Consider the following 18,733-nt stretch of genomic DNA (forward strand, 5'->3'; position numbering starts at 1 on the left):
CATCCCTCGCCCTACTGAGCAGCCGCTCAACCTGGACACAGCGGATGTCCGGAAAACCCTGAGGAGAGTGAACCCCTTGAAAGCAGCGGGACCTGATAACATTCCGGGCAGGGTGCTTAAGGGATGTGCAGACCAGCTGGCTGGGGTTCTCACAGACATCTTCAACACGAAGCTGACCCAGGCTGTGGTACCAACATGTTTTCAGACGGCCACAATCATTCCAGTGTTTAAAAAACCCACAATCTCCTCCCTCAATGATTATCGCCCTGTGGCACTCACCCCCATCATAATGAAGTGCTTCGAGAGGCTGGTAAAGAAATACATTGTCTCCAGACTTCCCACCACATTCGACCCATACCAGTTTGCTTATTGCCCTAACCGCTCCACAGAGGACGCCATCTCCTCTGCACTCCACCTGAGCTTAGAACATCTGGAAGAAAAGGACACACAAGTGCGGATGTTGTTTCTGGACTTTTAGCTCGGCGTTCAACACCATCATCCCGCAGCACTTGGTGAGCACACTGGTCCCCCTTGGATTCAGTACCCCCCAACTGGCTGCTTGGTTTCCTCACAGACAGACCCCAGGGCGACAACACCTCCAGTGCCATCTCCCTGAGCACTCGGCTCCCCGCAGGGCTGCGTCCTGAGTCCGCTGCTGTTCACGTTGATGACCCATGACTGCTGCGCTAGGTCCACTACTAACCACATTGTGAAGTATGCGGACGACACAACAGTAGTGGGCCTCATCCGTGACAACAACAACATGGACTACAGGGAGGAGGTGAAACATCTGGTTGACTGGTGCAGAACCAACAACCTGGTCCTGAACGTCGACAAGACCAAGGAGATCATCGTCGACTTCAAGAAGCACCAGTCCAGCCACTAGAGATGCGCGGATAGACAATTATTTCATCCGCAACCGCATCACAAAAGTCGTCATCCACCCGCCATCCACCCGAAACAACATTTTATAAAAACCCCACCCACCCGCCACCGGCCCGTTGTTATATATCTAATATAGACGATGCAAGGCATTAGTCAGGTTAGAAAGCTTTTGCTTGTTAAAGAAAGGAGACTGATCCAATGCAGCAGAGACATTCAATGCGTGCCACGCATTACTATCTCTTGGCCACGCATTAGTGGCTAACAGATATTAATGCGTGATAATATTATTTATCATTATTATAATATTATTGTCATTTCCATTAAGAAAGTGTTGACTATTGTTGCCAATGCCCTCAGATCAGGAGTGCGTTCCTCACACTTTGTGTGCGCAGTTTCAGCAAGCAGAACGATGCTTTTAAGAAGTTAAAAAAATGTTTTAGAAAGACTAGGCCTATATTTTCGTTAGGTAAAAAAAATGTTCTGAATTTATTTCAATGAATATTAACTTGTTAACGTTATAATGCTCAAATAGGAACGAGGGTGGGGTGCACAGTGAAACAGTGAACAATTTCGAAGATGAACCTTTATTGATTGATCTGCAGCTATGACAAAATATCAAACAATCTCCATTGTCAAAGACAGGCAGGAAAATAAAGATAAACACATAGCCTATGTTGTAGGCATAGGCATAGGCTCATACGTTTTTAAGTTGAAATAAACAAATAAAAAAAAAATGTGCCTCATAAGCCTTAGGCTGTCAATCACGCGCACAAACTTAAATTATACAATAACATATGTATGTCATCCCTATTTAAACAAAAATAAATTAAATAAATAATAATTGAATTATAATGAAAATAGACAGCCGCGACAAACAAAGCAGGCTAAATAGCCTTACATTGTAGCCAATCAATAACGGTTAACATATCCAACCGTATGTCTACTTAGTTTTTTTTTTTTTTTTAGCACTATGCAGGAATAAAATGGCATCTACAGTGCCAGGATTCAGGCGAGAGCGCCTGGCCTCTAAAATGCGCCCTGCTGCGCTGAAGGAGCGCTCACTTGCGGCACTTGTTGCTGGGACGCATAGGATTTTCTTTATACATTTAACTATGTATATATATTTCTGAATTGGTTCAACCGCCACCCGTCCAAATCTATTTAAAATCAAATTTTTTCGTCATGTCAACCGCCCGACCCGCGGATTATCCGCGGACTCCGCGGTTGTGTCCGCAAACCGCGCATCTCTACCAGCCACACTTCACTCTTCATCAACGGCACAGCGGTGGAGATCGTAAGCAGCACCAAGTTCCTGGGGGTGCAGATAACTGACAATATGACCTGGTCTCTACACACCGGAGCTCTTGTAAAAAGAGCATAGCAGCGCATGCACTTTTTGCGTCGGATGAAAAGAGCACAGCTCCCTCCCCCCGTTCTCACCACATTCTACAGAGGCACTATAGAGAGCCTACTGACCAACTGCATCTCTGTCTGGACTGGAGCCTGCAGTGCCTCAGACTGGAAGTCTCTGCAGAGAGTGGTGAGGACGGCGGAAAAGAACAACAGGACTCCTCTTCCTCCTATCATGGAGATCGCAAAAAAACGCTGCCTGACCAGGGCTCAGAAAATCCGCAGAGACTCCTCCCAACCCTACCAAGGACTGTTTTCACTGCTGGACTCTAGAAAAGAGGTTCCGCAGCCTCCGTAGCAGAACCTCCAGGTTCTGTAACAGCATTACTGTCCTCGATTGTCCTGCCAACTCCCCTGACCTGAACCCCATAGAGAATTTGTGGGGTATTGTGAAGAAGAAGCTGAAAGACACCAGACCAAATAATGCAAATGAGCTAAAGGCCACTATTGAAGCATCCTGGGCATCCATAACACCTCAGCAATGCCACAGGCTGATTGCCTCCACGCCACGCCGCATTGATGGCAGTAATCCGTGCAAAAGGATTCCCAACCAAGTACTGAGTGCATTAATTGACATTTTCAAATGTTTGATTTTGTTTTGCTGTTATAAATCTTTTTTTTAAACTTGGTCTGAGGAAATATTCAAATTTTTTGAGATTGGATTTTTGAGTTTTCTTAAGCTTTATGCCATAATCAGCAGTATTACAATAATAAAAGGCTTGCAATATTTCAGTTGATGTGTAATGAATCCAGAATGTATGACATTTTTGTTTTTTTAATTGCATTACAGATAATAAATAACTTTATCACAATATTCAAATTTTCTGAGACAGTCCTGTAATGTTAAATACAAAAGGGGAACAAGAACAGAGGAAAAAGCTAGATAAATAAATGAAATACAGTATATAAGCACCATCAATGGATCTAATAACCAAGTTTGAAAAATCCCTGAAGAAAGCTAACAAAAAAATACTCCTGCGGTAAAATATTTTGCATTTTACATAGGAGTTTTGTTTCACATCATCCTAATAACATCTGGATAGTTCCAGTTATAATAACATACCAGTTTTGTACATAGAGAAAAAGCAGATAATTAACCTAATATGAATTTAGTGCTCTGACTGTAGCAGATGTTTCAACCCGTGTTTTTCCCGTTGTTTACAACTGGCATTAACATTAACAACAGGTGTGAAGTGCAATCTAAAACTTGATTTATATAGCCTTCTTTGATGCAAAATCATCAATTACATCATCATACAAAACATGTTGTGCAATTGTATGATTAGCTGTGTTTCAATTGCAGTTTCTATCAAAATTAAAGCAACATTTCCAAAATTTAGAAGAAGTACATTTGCAACTTATAGGTGTTTTCCATTAAAGGGTGTTTTGCGTCTTGAGACGTAATTCTTTTAAAATCTCATCCCGCTAGTCTCCACTTTGAGGAAGATGGACGCTTTGCACATCCATGGTTTAGGAGCTGTGATTACAATTGCAGCCACTGTTGTTGCTGTGATTGTCAATAGAAGACAAAAGCAGCTGGTGATTGTTCTAAGGCAGTTTTTTTTCAACCTTTTTTGAGCCAAGGCACATTTTTTGCGTTGAAAAAATCCAGAGGCACACCACCAGCAGAAATCATAAAAAAACGAAACTCAGTTGATAGTAAAAAGTCGTTGTCGCAATAGTTGGATATGACTTTAAACCATATTCAACCATGCATCAATATAGCTCTTGTCTCAAAGTAGGTGTACTGTCACGACCTGTCACATCACGCCGTGACTTATTTTGGGTTTTTTACTGTTTTCCTGTGTGTAGTGTTTAGTTCTTGTCTTGTGCTCCTATTTTGGTGGCTTTTTCTTTTTTTTTGGTATTTTCCTGTAGCAGTTTCATGTCTTCCTTTGAGCGATATTTCCCGCACCTGCTTTGTTTTAGCAATCAAGAATATTTCAGTTGTTTTTATCCTTCTTTGTGTGGACATTGTTGATTGTCAAGTCATGTTTGGATGTACATTGTGGACGCCGTCTCTGCTTCACAGTAAAGTCTTTGCTGTCGCCCAGCATTCTGTTTTTGTTTACTTTGTAGCCAGTTCAGTTTTGGTTTCGTTTTGCATAGCCTTCCCTAAGCTTCAATGCCTTTTCTTAGGGGCACTCACCGTTTGTTTATTTTTGATTTAAGCATTAGACACCTTTTTACCTTCACACTGCCTCCCGCTGTTTCCGACAGCTACAAAGCAGTTAGCTACCGGCTGCCACCTACTGATATGGAAGAGTATTACACGGATATTCTGCCGAGCTCTAGACAGCACCGACACTCAACAACAACACATAACTTGCAGACTATAATTACTGGTTTGCAAATAATATTTTTAACCCAAATAGGTAAAATTACATAATCTCCCACGGCACACCAGGCTGTATCTCACGGCACACTAGTGTGCCGCAGCACAGTTGTTGAAAACACTCCTCTAAGGCAACGTTCTTACGTATGGCAGCAGCCACGAATAAGGGATTTTTGGGAGAGAATTGTGAGTGAGGAATTCACGGACACATCATGTCCGGTGTTTAGGTGCCCCGTAAATGCAAAAAAGGTGTTTCCATCACTTTTTTTGCGACAGAATTCAAAATCAAAACGTCTGAAAAACCGCCTCACGAGAGCGTAAAATTGTTTTAGCGATATTTGAGAGCTTTTTCGATGATGGGTTATCATTACCAGTTTCTTATTGCGATATTTAGGTTTTGCGCCTTTCTAGGAGTAATGGAAATGCAGCTATTGATGCTGATGATGGCAAGTCCAGAGAGGCACTTCTGTGACATCGTGGACCTCCAGTACAATTTAATAAGCTTCAGCTTGGAAAAACTTCTCTCTGCTTCAGCTACTGTCACTCCTCAATTCTTCTAGTTGCTAGTTTAGCAAAATAAAAAATAAAAAATAAAGTTGTCTTCTGAGGCTAACAGCAACATATTAGCAAGAGGTTAATTAATAGCTAGGGCTGTGAATCATTGGGTGTCCCACGATTCGATTCAATATCGATTCTTGGGATCACGATTCGATTCAAAATCAATTTTCTTTTCAATTCATCACGATTTTCGATTCAAAAACGATTTTTTCCCGATTCAAAGCGATTCTCTATTCATTCAATACATAGGATTTCAGCAGGATCCACCCCAGTCTGCTGACATGCAAGCAGAGTAGTAGATTTTTGTAAAAAGCTTTTATAATTGTAAAGGACAATGTTTTATCAACTGATTGCAATAATATACATTTGTTTTAACTATTAAATGAACCAAAAATATGACGTATTTTATCTTTGTGAAAATATTGGACACAGTGTGTTGTCAAGCTTATGAGATGCGATGCAAGTGTAAGCCACTGTGACACTATTGTTCTGTATTTTTATAAATGTCTAATGATAATGTCAATGAGGGATCTTTAATCACTGCTATGTTGAAATTGTAACTAATATTGATACTGTTGTTGATAATATTCAGTTTTGTTTCACTACTTTTGGTTTGTTCTGTGTCGTGTTTGTGTCTCCTCTCAATTGCTCTGTTTATTGCAGTTCTGAGTGTTGCTGGGTCGGGTTTGGTTTTGGAATTGGATTGCATTGTTATGGTATTGCTGTGTATTGTTTTGTTGGATTGATTAATTAAAAAAAATAAAAAATAAAAAATAAATAAATAAATACATTTAAAAAAATTGATTTCTTAAAATTGAGAATCGATTCTAAATCGCACAACGTGAGAATCGCGATTCGAATTCGAATCGATTTTTTCCCACACCCCTATTAATAGCTTATAGCAGTGATTCTCTAACTGTAGTACCTGGGCTCTATCGAGTGGCAAGCGAAAGAATCACTTGATTAAAGTGCAGTGTTTTATTTTCCTATATTCAAACACAGTGTTACTGTTCAAACAGTGTGTAATGTTACAGTGGCCAAAAATATTTAATATACTTGTTAAATAAAACATCTGCCTTGTTTTAATGAATACTTAGGCCTACTACACTACTGTATTTTAATGTTGGTCATTATAGTGGTACATGGAGAGACAAGTTTTTTCTGAGGTGGTACTTGGTGAAAAAAGTTTGAGACTCACTGTATTATAGCCTACTGTCACTCATAGATATCTGCATATCTTTATCTTGTGCCAATTATTCATCTTCATATGCTCTTATTTTTCCAAACTTGGCCCTTGATGCCTTCTTTTGTATTTTACTTTGATCCATGTTGAAGATGAAGACTCGGCATCATTAACTTTTTCCATTACCTTTTGCCAACACTGTCCGTTCGCACTCAATTAACCGGAGTTACGTGAGTCACATAGATGACTGCAAAGACTCTTTTAAGTTTTTTTGACCACATAACTTTCATCCGGAAGGTCTTATCTTTGTCCATGTGATGTCAGATGAAACAAAAATTGAGCTGTTTGGCCGCAATATACAGCAATATGTTTGGAGGAGAAAAGGTAAGGCCTTTAATCACAGGAACACCAATCCTACCGTCAACCATGGTGGTGGTAGTATTATGCTCTGGGCCTGTTTTGCTGCCAATTTATTTGGTGCTTTACAGAGAGTAAATGGGACAATGAAAAAGGAGGATTACCTCCAAATTATTGAGGACAACCTAAAATCATCAGCCCAGAGGTTGGGTCATGGGCGCAGTTGGGTGTTCCAACAGGACAATGACCCCAAACACACATCAAAAGTGGTAAAGGAATGGCTAAATCAGGCTAGAATTAAGGTTTTAGAATGTCCTTCCCAAAGTCCTGACTGAAACGTGTGGACAATGCTGCAGAAACAAGTCTATGTCAGAAAACCAACAAATGTAGCTGAACTGCACCAATTTTGTCAAGAGGAGTGGTCAAAAATTAAACCAGAAGCTTGCCAGAAGCTTGTGGATGGCTACCAAAAGCGCCTTATTGATTGCAGTAAAACTTGCCAAGGGACATGTAACCAAATATTAACATTGCTGTATGTATACTTTTGACCCAGCAGATTTGTTCACATTTTCAGTAGACCCATTATAAATTCATAAAAGAACCAAACTTCATGAATTTTTTTGTGACAAACAAGTATGTGCTCCAATCACTCTATCACACAAAAATAAGAGTTGTAGATATTATTGGAAACTCAAGACAGCCATGACATTATGTTCTTTACAAGTGTATATAAACTTTTGACCATGACTGTATATATATACTGTATATATATATATATATATATATATATATATATATATATATATATATATATATATATATATATATATATATATATATATATATATATATATATGTGTGTGTGTTTATGTGTGTACATATTATATATATATGATGGCTGTATAAATAATATAATGGATATATCAATAATATAATTGGATATTAAGAGTATGTGAAAGTTTGACTTTACTTCTGTAACAATCCTCTTAAAGTTGTGTAATCAATAAGAAATATCAAGCAGTTAAAATGCGCCAAACATGGATAAGTGTAGAGTGAGTGTTTTACAAATGGGTGTGATTTTGAATTTTTTTTATGGTGTTTGGACATTTTTCATAATATCTACAATGTTCAGTGAGCAGGTCCTGTGATGTGTGGCCACGTGTGTTGACCTTTATGTTAGTTGCATTTTTTTTAGCACCATGACTTGGGATGGTTGCTTGGATTGTGTCATATATCAAATGTTGTGCTTGTGTTTCCAACTTTCAAAGGTCACTGATGTAATTTACTCACATTACCCACAAAATGGCAGCAATTGTGTAGCATTCAGAGTCCAACTGGTATGTAAGATTAGTTTGAAAGCTGAAAGCACTCTGCTGTGCGATGCTTTGGGGGTCATATTGAAGACACTGGAGGGCTGCACTTGGTCCGTGGGCTGTAGTTTCGACACCACTGGTGTATAGCGTCATGTATTTTAAAGCATTTTGATCAAACACATATTGGGCGCCACAAATATAATTAACAACTGTGTGAAATAAAATAACAGTCATATTTTCAGCAATGCATCAACCAATATCCAAAATATCTAGTATTTTACATTCTTTCTTCTTGAAACGTGGCTTCTGCATTTTGTGTCCTTCTCATTTTTTCACTGTGCCTACCTTCACCTTTCAGGTACTCCACCACCATGATTGGTAATCCAGCAGAAGGCTGCCACAAAGTGGTCCAGTATGGACAAGTGACAAAACAAACTGCACTACTTACAAGTTTAGCCTGGAACAATTCTAGGGACATATGGCTATTATTTTGCTTCAGTCAGATGCTCAGAATCGGCCTGTCTTTCCTCAAATACAGTAAATTGTGTCCCCTATTGCTTTAACTACATGTGGTTTGACCACTAACCGCAGTCTGTGGCGTCTTCTCCCTCAAGGCCAGGCTGGCAGCCCATGAAGCAGAAGTACGAGCCAATAGTGTTTTCACAGCGCCAGGTACCACACACCGAGCTTCCAAACTCTTTGCACTCATTCAGGTCTACAGAGAGAGACAGAGAGTCGTTGGTTTGAAAAGGGCATAAAAAGAGGCACAAATGCAACCACATGTGACCCCCTCTCTCCTTCCCACAGCCACAGACACAGCTATCCCCTCTCCTTTGCTTCCAGTGTGGTGGCTGTGCAGCTGGAGTCGTCCAGGAAGCCTTGGTGTAGCTGTCCTCAGTGAACGCAGCAGGCAAGAGGAATGGCCAAGAACAATATTATCAGAGCAACCAAAGAACTTGTGAAGGAGCTATAGGAAGAAGTTCCAGAGGGAGAAATGGCTCCTGCTCACAATGGGGTCATTCACACTTCTCCTTAGGGGAAAGAGACTTGCAGGCCTACAGCCATGTCATCCAAAAAATCCATCCATCCTTAAACTGAAAGAATGGCTTGGACACTTCACACTGGCTTAAAAAATTAGTCATGGTTAACTTATATATTTTAAGATGGATTCTAGATGCAGCATGAGCTCAGATATATCTAAAGCTGGTATGTGTAATCAATTATAACCATATTGAAAATGAAATGGGTATAACTATAACAGCATCCAGTTAACATGTTGTCTGTTTGAATTTTTGACCATTCATACAGAAGAACATTTGTAGGATTGAGGTCAGGGCATTAGTCGGATCCAACAAACGAAAGTCTCATGTGTTTACTTCTCTGCAGGGTAAAGAGGCAATTATATTCAATAAGTGACTGAGGGCAGCAAGAAAATAGGGCGGTCCATCAAAGAAGAGATTGTGGCGTGTAATACTTAAGCATCAGCGCTAAGACACTGCTAATCGACCGATATTGCACCGGTGGTGACTTACATCACCCATATTGTATCAGCTGAGCATTCTCAGAACCCCGGCTGACAAAGTAGCAGAAATAGCACTTCTCAGTACCTGCTTTGGCCAATGAAAAAATTACTTGTCCTTATCGAATTTTAGCTTACACATGGATATACTGCAGTATTCAATGCAACAGTCTTACCTTCACAATCAGCCGTGTCCTCACTAAATTTGAAGCCAGCCTCACACAAGCATATGAAAGAGCCGTCAGTGTTGACGCATCGGCCCCGGACGCACACGTTGTTTTTGCTGCACTCGTCCACATCTACATTAGAGATATGGGGGAAAAAGAAGGTGGATCAAGACTCGTAACATCAGGGGAGCACTCCTTATTTTCACAAGTGTTACAAAATGAAATGTGCAATTAACAAGCGGCTGTCTGCCCATAAGACATAATGAACATTTGGAGCATGTGATAGTGTACTGTACTGGCAAACAGGAAGAAAGAGGAGGAAAATATCTACCTCAACCTCTGACTTAAAAAAGGCAATGATGGCTGCTGCATGCCTGATTAGCATCAGAATGAATGGTGGATGATTGCAGCATTACATCATAACTCCTGAAGTACAGGAGGGCGAAGAAAAAGCCTGTCTTTCCCTAACCTTTAGTATATCAACAGCTTGACAATTTACTGTAATAAAATACACTAGGTGCTTTATTACTATACTTTTTAGACTTGTTTGGGGCCAAAATATGATTTTATCAGTGCATCATTCTGCAAAGTATTTACTCTTTTTACCAAACCCCAAATAAAAACTAATGTTTAACAATGTCTTTGCATCAGTGCAGATGCAAAATAAACAAATGAATCAATGTGGCAACATCTGATTACAAAAATAATCAGTATTGAGGATTTGTTGTGGCAGGCAGCCAAAGTATCTGAAGACGGCTGGTCCGCCTGCATACCAAGCATCCAAAGCCTCAGTGGGAGTGTGTCCCCAGGCTAAAGACAGAGCCTTCAGTTAATCTCACTCACTACACTGGGGTGCACTAACAAATACAAGGGCTTGGATAATGAGACCAACCCATCACCACAGGAGTCTTCCCTGCCAGGCATCCTGTCATTTATCTAACTTTTACCTCTTACTGTATTGGCAAGACACACCAGAAATAACATGGATTCAATTCTGACATTACAGTGAAAGTTATTCAAATTATTTTGACAGCAAATTTGTTGGGAAGAGAAGTCCATCATAACAGATGACCTAGCAATATTCTTCCGCCCAGTGCTATAGCCACTGGGTGCGCCTGGACTTAACAAGCTGATGATGCTATGAGCAATTAAAACAGAATGGTTGCCTGGAAAATTTGATCCGACCCTTGCAAACTAGCTGGAAAAGTATAGTATGGTTGTAGATGACCAGCATTTATCCAATGGGGTATAGAGACTAGGTTCTAATAATACGGTCAACTCAAAGATACTGTGTGTTACTGTGCCTTGGCAGCCGATCCGCCCATCAAGGGTGTCATATCCGTCAGGGCAGATACACATGTAGGATCCTTCACTATTCAGACACCGTCCTTCTCCGCATACTCCCACGATGGTCAAACACTCGTCGATATCTGTTGCACATAAGCATACATGTACACTTACTAGGACAGCAAGAGGAGGGAAATATGCATATTCTATTTTAAGGTGGAACTCTGGTAAGCATATACCTCTGCAGGAGGTCCCATCGATCATTTCCAGGCCAGAAGGGCAAGAGCAACTGTAGGATCCAATGGTGTTGGTACACTGACCTCCCACACACAGGCCAGTGTCATCACATTCATTCATATCTGCGTTGAAACACAAACACACACATCATGATGATGACACACTGTGTTTAACTTTGCCAAGTTGTTGGGATTTTTATAAAGTCTGTCCATTTTCAATTAGCGCACTGTTATGCTTTGTTTGAAAATACTTAGTAAGCACATTTTGTTTGATCCCAGACATTTATTGGAGGAAATTATGAATGAATAATGAAATGAATGGCAAATCAAGCAGGTTACAGTTTTGAATTGGTATGCAGTCCCGTGGTTTGGAACCTCTGCTGTGGAAAACCCACAGAAGCACAAACTCAAGGCTCATGTAGGGACTCAAAACGATTCTTACTGTGAAGCAACGGCAATAACCCCGGATCCACTGAGCTGCTTTTGTGTAGTTATGAATTTGTCAAATGGAACTTTTATAAAGCATTGCTTGAGGAAAAAACATGGTACCAGTGCCTTGAGGGGTTTGGAGGTAACACAAAATGGACTTGTTCATGATATTGTAACAGTAACATGTGTCCCTAGAGCATCTTTATGGGAAAACGAGTATCATCTCCCTTGTTTGTTTGCTCCATTTGGTCCTCAAATTTTATTTTCATGACGCCATGAAGGAAAAACATACTTTCTGGTAAATATGGTACCGCCTGACCCGCCCAAAGCTATAAAAGCCAACCCTGTGTATATGCCCACCACTTTACGGAGGACAGCCTTGAATAGCAGGCTTCACTACATATCTTTAAACAAAGCCTGTAACTTTGCCATTCGTCAGGCAACTAGAGACATTAGAGCCAGTTGATCATGTTGCTGTCAAAATGTGACCGCAATGTTAACACTGTAGTTCACATAGCTATACTACAATTGTTTCCTCCTTTCCCATTCCCCAATGTTATATTGTTATATGTATGTGGAGAGGCGGGGCCGGTGAGCGAGCAGCGAGGCAGGGAACGCCAGAGCCCGGCCCAAGATGGCGGCGAGGAGGCGTGGACGGCGAGCGAGCGGCGAGGCTGGGCGCGCCGGGAGGGACGCCGCAATCGTACCCAGGTGCGCGATCCGCACACCTGGGCACGATCATCCAATCTCCTCTCGCTGAAGAAAAGGGGCGCAGCAGAGAGACAGGGAAGAGACTGGAAGGAGCAAAAGAAAAGCTGACGCGGAGCGAGAAAGGAGAAGAGCCAGAGACAAACAACGACGAGCGAGCGAAGAAGAGGCGCTGAAAAGCGACTGAGACTGAGAGGTTTTATTTGCAAAAATAAACAAACGTCAACTCTGCTCGAGATGTCTCTATTTGATGGTCCAGGGAACCCACAAGACGGCTTGAGTCTGTCACAATGTAATAAATGACATCTATTGCATATGACAAGTGCAGAGTATGGAAAAAGCAGATAAAAGTGCACACTGTCACTTCTTGGAGCCAAGAAGATTGAAACAGAGACAAGCATAGACAAACACGATCAAAACCATCAAACACCCCATTACCAGTAGACTTGTGTATAATCGGGTGCAGGGGTTCTTAGAATGTGTGGCATAATGAGCCACAAAACATCTTGGTCCCCACCAACTTTATAAATACAGTAAAGTACACGCTAGTCTAAATGTGATATTACACTTATTATTGTTGTTGAGACGCTATATTAAATCCCACCAAATATTTGGACTTTCCTGCTCGTTCCATACTCTTACAGGAACTTAAGGAAAATGGACACATTCTTGTATAGGGGACCTATTATGCAAAACCAACTTTTCTTACCTATTCGGACCTGTTTTTGTGTATTTGTGATCTGCATAAGTCCCAAAAAAATGTAATCACACCATACAGGCATAGCGGATGTATTTATATTACAATTTTTTCTTCTTTCATACTGCCTCCAAACGAGCCGTTTCGAATTTGTCCAATTTGTGACGTTTTTCCCATTGGTGGCGTCAGCGGAAATCTTCATACATGGTAACGTTTTACCAGAAGATCTTTGCACGCAACCGCTATTGTAGTTAATTAGTTTGTTCTTTTTCTTTATCCTTTTGTTGTGGGGCAGACTGGCTCGTACATGCACATGCATGCCCCGCTGTTGCCATTTCTAATACAACTTAGCGTAGAGTTCGAACTTATACAGTACCTGTCAGTAAACACGCTATGAAAGCACTAGAAATACAACATGGGGGGGACTTCCGGTTTGGGCAAGATGGAGTAGACACGTGTTGAGTCTCCCTCCCACAACTTTTTACATTGCCACTCTTTTAAAACTCCATAAACAAAGCCAGCGAGCGGGTGAATATATTACTCCGAAGTTGCAACCGGCAAGAAATGCCAACTCACTCGACGAAGCGGAACGCCAGAGATACCGGGGCCGGACCTAGCTCTTCCGACGGAGGTGCCGGTGAAGTCAGTATGTCGGCTATAGCTAATCTTCTGGAAGAACACCGCCAGGCCCTCTCCACGGACTTCAGGACAGCAATTTCTACACTCGAGACAAAGATTGATAATCTACACAGCAAGGTCTCTGAACACTCAGAAAATTACCTCACTCGAAGAAAATGCTACTTTGCAAGATGAACGCCTGCTAGCACTGGAAGCAACATGTGCTAAGCTAACGGACATCGAGGCTAAGCTACGTGCTAAAGTTAGCGACCTCGAATCCCGGAGTCGGCGAAACAACATCCGAGTGGTCGGCATACCAGAGTCCGTGGAGGGGCCACGTCCAACTACCTTTTTTGCGGAACTACTGAAGGAGATTTTTGACGAGGATTTCTTTGAATCACCGCCGGAGTGCGACCGGGCTCATCGAACACTCGCTAGCAAGCCGAAGCCAGACCAGAGACAGAGGCCCGTTCTGATACGGCTACACAAGTACCAGGTGAAGGAGAGAATTATCCGCGAGGCCAGGGCCAGGAGAGGCAAGCTACAATACCGAGGGTACCCCGTCGCCATCTTCGAGGACTACGCACCTGAAGTGGTGGAACAACGCCAAAAATACCGCGATGCGATGCCGAAGCTCTACCAAATGGGCCTACGACCAGCATTACTGTTCCCGGCCAGGCTTGTCATAGTAACGAAGGATGGTGGTAAGAAGAGACTCGGATCGGTTACAGAGGCTGAGGACTTCTTGACATCAATCCGTACGCAAGATACCTGATGGGCTTGGACGGCTATTTACCACTAAAATACGGCTGGACATGACAACAATTTGCACCAGGACTGTGCAGCTCCTGGAATAAAGACTGTAAGTTCCAACTTTTTCAGAGGCCTGACTTATGATAACTTTACATTCACTGTGGACATTGTGGGCCTTTGTTTGTTTTGCTGTTCTAAGCCTTGACCACCATTTTAGACGTGTGTTCATAGTAGGAAGCAATGTTTGAGTGTTGCAATTTACACACTGGCTAACAGTGGTCACATAATTTCCAACATGGATGGTCATAACTATTTTTGGTCTGTTTGTTTGTTCCGCTCCATACCGGGCGTTCTTTCTTCTTTTTCCTGAGGGGCCAAGCTATTTGTAACACATTTTGATTATGCATCCTAATTTGTTTTAATCTGAACTAGTTATTCGTATGCACATTATGAGGCACTCCTTGGTCCAAAAAACATCACTAAAGCTACTGGTGCAGTGCACTGTACATTTGGGTATGTGCCTTGTTTGTTTATTTCGGTTTAATATTTCCTATATTACTATACACTCAGGTTGGGATGCGTCTCATGATAGTAGGCTCACTTTAAATTCTTATTTCGCTTTATGGAGTTTATTACTGCTACTGTAAGGGAGGAGACTCCAGAAGTTAACATTAGTCAAGTTAGGCTAAGTAAGAGCGAGAGAGCTCAGATAAGGTTCTTATTTAGGGTGGGTAGTAAGGGTAATTGCATTCTAATCTGTTGGGGTTTGTTGAAATGTGTCTTTCTGTCATTACTAGTTTGGTGTTTTGTACTATTTTGTTATTTTTATTTTTTTGCTGCTATGTCTTCCCTCTCTCCCTCCCGTCCCTCCCCGTGGGGTCTAAGGCGTGTCACACAGATTTAATGTTGGGGTCTAATAGATGGCGGATGCTGGTAGGATGACGAGTGGCGGAGTGCGTATCATCTCTTGGAACACCAAGGGCATGAACAACGCGGTCAAAATTGGTAAAGTCTTAACTCGGCTGCAGCATCTTAAAGGGGACATTATGTTTCTGCAAGAAACACACCTGAAGACATCAGAAATTCTCCGTATTAAGAGGTCTTGGATGAGCCACTTATTCCATTCCAAATTTTCTGCTAGGGCTAGAGGTTCGGCCATAATTATCCATAAGCGTGTTATGTTTGAGCCAGCAGACGTTATAGAAGATAATGAAGGTCGCTATGTTGTGGTTTCGGGCACGTTACAGGACACACCCGTAATTTTAGTCTCTGTGTATGCACCTAACTGGGATGATGACACTTTTTTCACTAGACTTTTTGCTAGGATCCCCAACGTCGATAGCCACCGCATAATCGTAGGCGGGGATTTTAACTTAGTCCAGGATGTGATTCTTGATCGATCCTCCCATACTCGAAATACACTATCCAAAGCAGCAGAGGCTGTGTCATCTTATGCAAACCAAGTAGGACTTTCAGATCCCTGGAGATTCAGGAACCCGCATGGGAAGGCATTTTCATTCTTCTCACACGTTCACCATTCGTTTTCCCGTATTGATTTCTTTTTAATAGATAACAATCTCTTGCATTGTATTAGCGCATGCGACTACCACCCGATAGCCGTCTCTGACCACGCGCCAATCTCAGTCGACATTAAATTTCCGCAAGGTGTGACCGGCCGCACAATGTGGAGGTCAGCTCTCACTTGCTCTCGGACATTAAGTTCAAAGATTTTGTTGAAACAGAAATTCGTACCTATATTGAGTTTAATGACACCCCTGACATTGAAAATAGCATCTTGTGGGAAGCACTTAAGGCTACTGTCCGGGGACAGGTGATCGCTTATATTTCCAGGATGAGGAGGACTGAGAGGGCTAGGCTGACGGAAATTGCTAAAGAACTCCTCGACCTCGACAATGTATACGCTGTTTGTCCATCTCCATCCCTGTATAAAAAACGTATTCTGCTACATTCGGAACATGACCTGCTTATGACGCACATAGTAGAAAGACAACTGCGACAATCCAAACAATGCTTCTATGAACATGGAGACAAGGCCGGCCGACTTTTAGCTCAACGGGCCAGGGCTGCTTGCGCATCGCGGTCGATTCCCAAAATTAAACTACCCGATGGTAGTTATACTTGTGATCCAGTTGATATTAATAAGTGTTTTTCTGAATTTTACACTAAATTATACACTTCTGAATGTTCTCCTATCTCCGCGATTTGCCCCAACCCCCTTGATTCATTAACATATCCTTGCATTGATGTAAACATTGCCAGGGAGCTGGGTAGACCCATTTCCTCGTCAGAGATACAGGAGGCAATTCGATCTATGCAAAATGGAAAGTCGCCCGGTCCTGATGGCTTCACAGTTGAATTTTACAAGGCTTACTCATTACTGTTATCCCCCATTTTAGCAAGAATGTTCAATGATTCCTTCAACGCCGGCCGCTTACCAGGGACTCTGTCAGAGGCTTCCATTTAATTACTTCTTAAGAAAGACAGGGATGCTACCTCTTGTGGTAACTACAGACCGATCTCACTTTTGAACGTGGACTGTAAGATTCTGGCGAAAGTTCTCTCTACGCGTCTTCAAACCGTGATGCCCTCAATAATTTCGGCCGATCAGACAGGCTTCATGCTGGGGAGACATCCATTCTTCAATACCAGAAGATTGTTGAACATAGTTCTCACTCCGCCATCTGATACTCCGGAGGTTGTGGTGGCGCTGGATGCGGAGAAGGCGTTCGATAGGGTGGAGTGGGGCTATTTATTTTTTATTATGGAGAAATTTGGTTTTGATCCTAAATTTATTTCTTGGGTTAGAGTCCTGTACGAGACTCCGCTTGCCTCCGTACATACTAACGGCATCCGTTCAGCTTACTTCCCTCTCCACCGTGGGACCCGGCAGGGACGTCCGCTTTCACCCTTGCTGTTTAATATAGCCATTGAACCGCTTGCTATTTGGCTTAAGAATCCGGAGGAATTTAAGGGTATCACTCGTTTCGGTCGGGTTCATAAGCTCTCCCTATATGCAGATGATCTTCTGTTGTTCGTTTCGGACCCATCGTCCTCGCTTCCCCATATACTATCGATTCTAGATCAGTTCGGTCGTTTGTCAGGGTACAAACTGAATATTCAGAAAAGCGAACTATTTTTTGTGAATAATTTGGCAAGGTCACTCCCGCGCTCACAAATCCCCTTTAGGATCTCGGAGGACGGTTTTAAATATCTGGGCGTGTTTGTCTCGAATTCTCCCACAGAGCTGTTTCGTAAAAACTTTCAAGCACTGTTAGACAAATGTAAATCGGACTTGTCCAGGTGGGCTGCCTTCCCCCTATCCCTGGTTGGCCGCATTAACCTCATAAAAATGATTTCACTTCCGAAATTTTTATATCTCTTTCAACACATCCCTATATGTCTCAACAAATCATTTTTTGTTGGCCTTGATCAACAACTTCTTGCTTTCATTTGGCAAAACAGGCCAGCCCGCCTTAGGAAAGCCATTCTACAGCTCCCTAAGACGGAGGGTGGTCTAGCACTTCCAAACTTTAGAAATTATTTTTGGGCCTGCAAGATTAATAAACTTCTGTACTGGGTCCGCTGCGACTCCCCAGCCGCCTGTCCACCTTGGGCTCACATAGAGGTAGCATCGTCTAATGGTTCCCTGCACGCGGTGATTTGCTCACAGCTACACTTATGTTCATTGGGGACCTCCCTAAACCCAGTTGTTAAAAATACTATTAAAATTTGGACTCAATTTAGGAAACATCATGGCTTGCACAAAGCTTCCAGCGGTGCTCCGATTTTGAACAATCCCGCCTTTATCCCTGCCTGCTCTGATTCTGCGTTTCGCACCTGGTCGACTAACGGCCTTAAAATCCTCAACGACCTGTACCACGATGGAGTGTTCTCTTCGTTCGCTTCTCTGTCAACAAGATACAATATACCTAATACACATTTCTTTCGATACCTTCAAATAAGGCATTTTATTAAAAAACAATTTCCTCATTTTCCCAACCGCCCCCCAGAAGCAGAAATTGATCGGTTTCTCTCCTTTGACTGTGACAAACGACGTTTGATATCTGTAATATATAATGAAATCTGCTTTCTGAATCCACTCAACACTTCACCTGCCAGAGAATCCTGGGAGCATGACCTTGGGGCACCTATACCTGACGGGCGGTGGAGAGAGGCTTTGAGGCTGGTGCATTCATCATCTATATGCGCTAGGCATGGCCTAATACAATGTAAGATACTACATAAAGCACATTTCAC

The 18,733-nt window shown here is 42.1% G+C and overlaps 1 protein-coding gene across 5 annotated transcripts in view; it reads right to left on the reverse strand.

Moving 5' to 3' along the window:
- The window catches only part of LOC133646673 (latent-transforming growth factor beta-binding protein 1-like), a 321,379-nt gene that overhangs the window by 67,124 nt on the left and 235,522 nt on the right, over positions 1-18,733 (reverse strand). For 3 of the 5 annotated variants that reach the window (XM_062042299.1, XM_062042298.1, XM_062042296.1), the window contains 4 exons: positions 11,254-11,373; positions 11,032-11,157; positions 9,737-9,859; positions 8,628-8,756 (listed from right to left, as the gene is read on the reverse strand). In XM_062042299.1, coding sequence (XP_061898283.1) covers positions 8,628-8,756; positions 9,737-9,859; positions 11,032-11,157; positions 11,254-11,373 — 498 coding nt within the window. Of the gene's footprint in view, positions 1-8,627; positions 8,757-9,736; positions 9,860-11,031; positions 11,374-18,733 lie in introns of all 5 variants that reach the window. The other 2 variants (XM_062042297.1, XM_062042295.1) reach the window with 1 other exon arrangement.

This window comes from Entelurus aequoreus, linkage group LG03, assembly GCF_033978785.1.
Source record: "Entelurus aequoreus isolate RoL-2023_Sb linkage group LG03, RoL_Eaeq_v1.1, whole genome shotgun sequence".
Lineage (NCBI taxonomy): Eukaryota > Metazoa > Chordata > Actinopteri > Syngnathiformes > Syngnathidae > Entelurus > Entelurus aequoreus.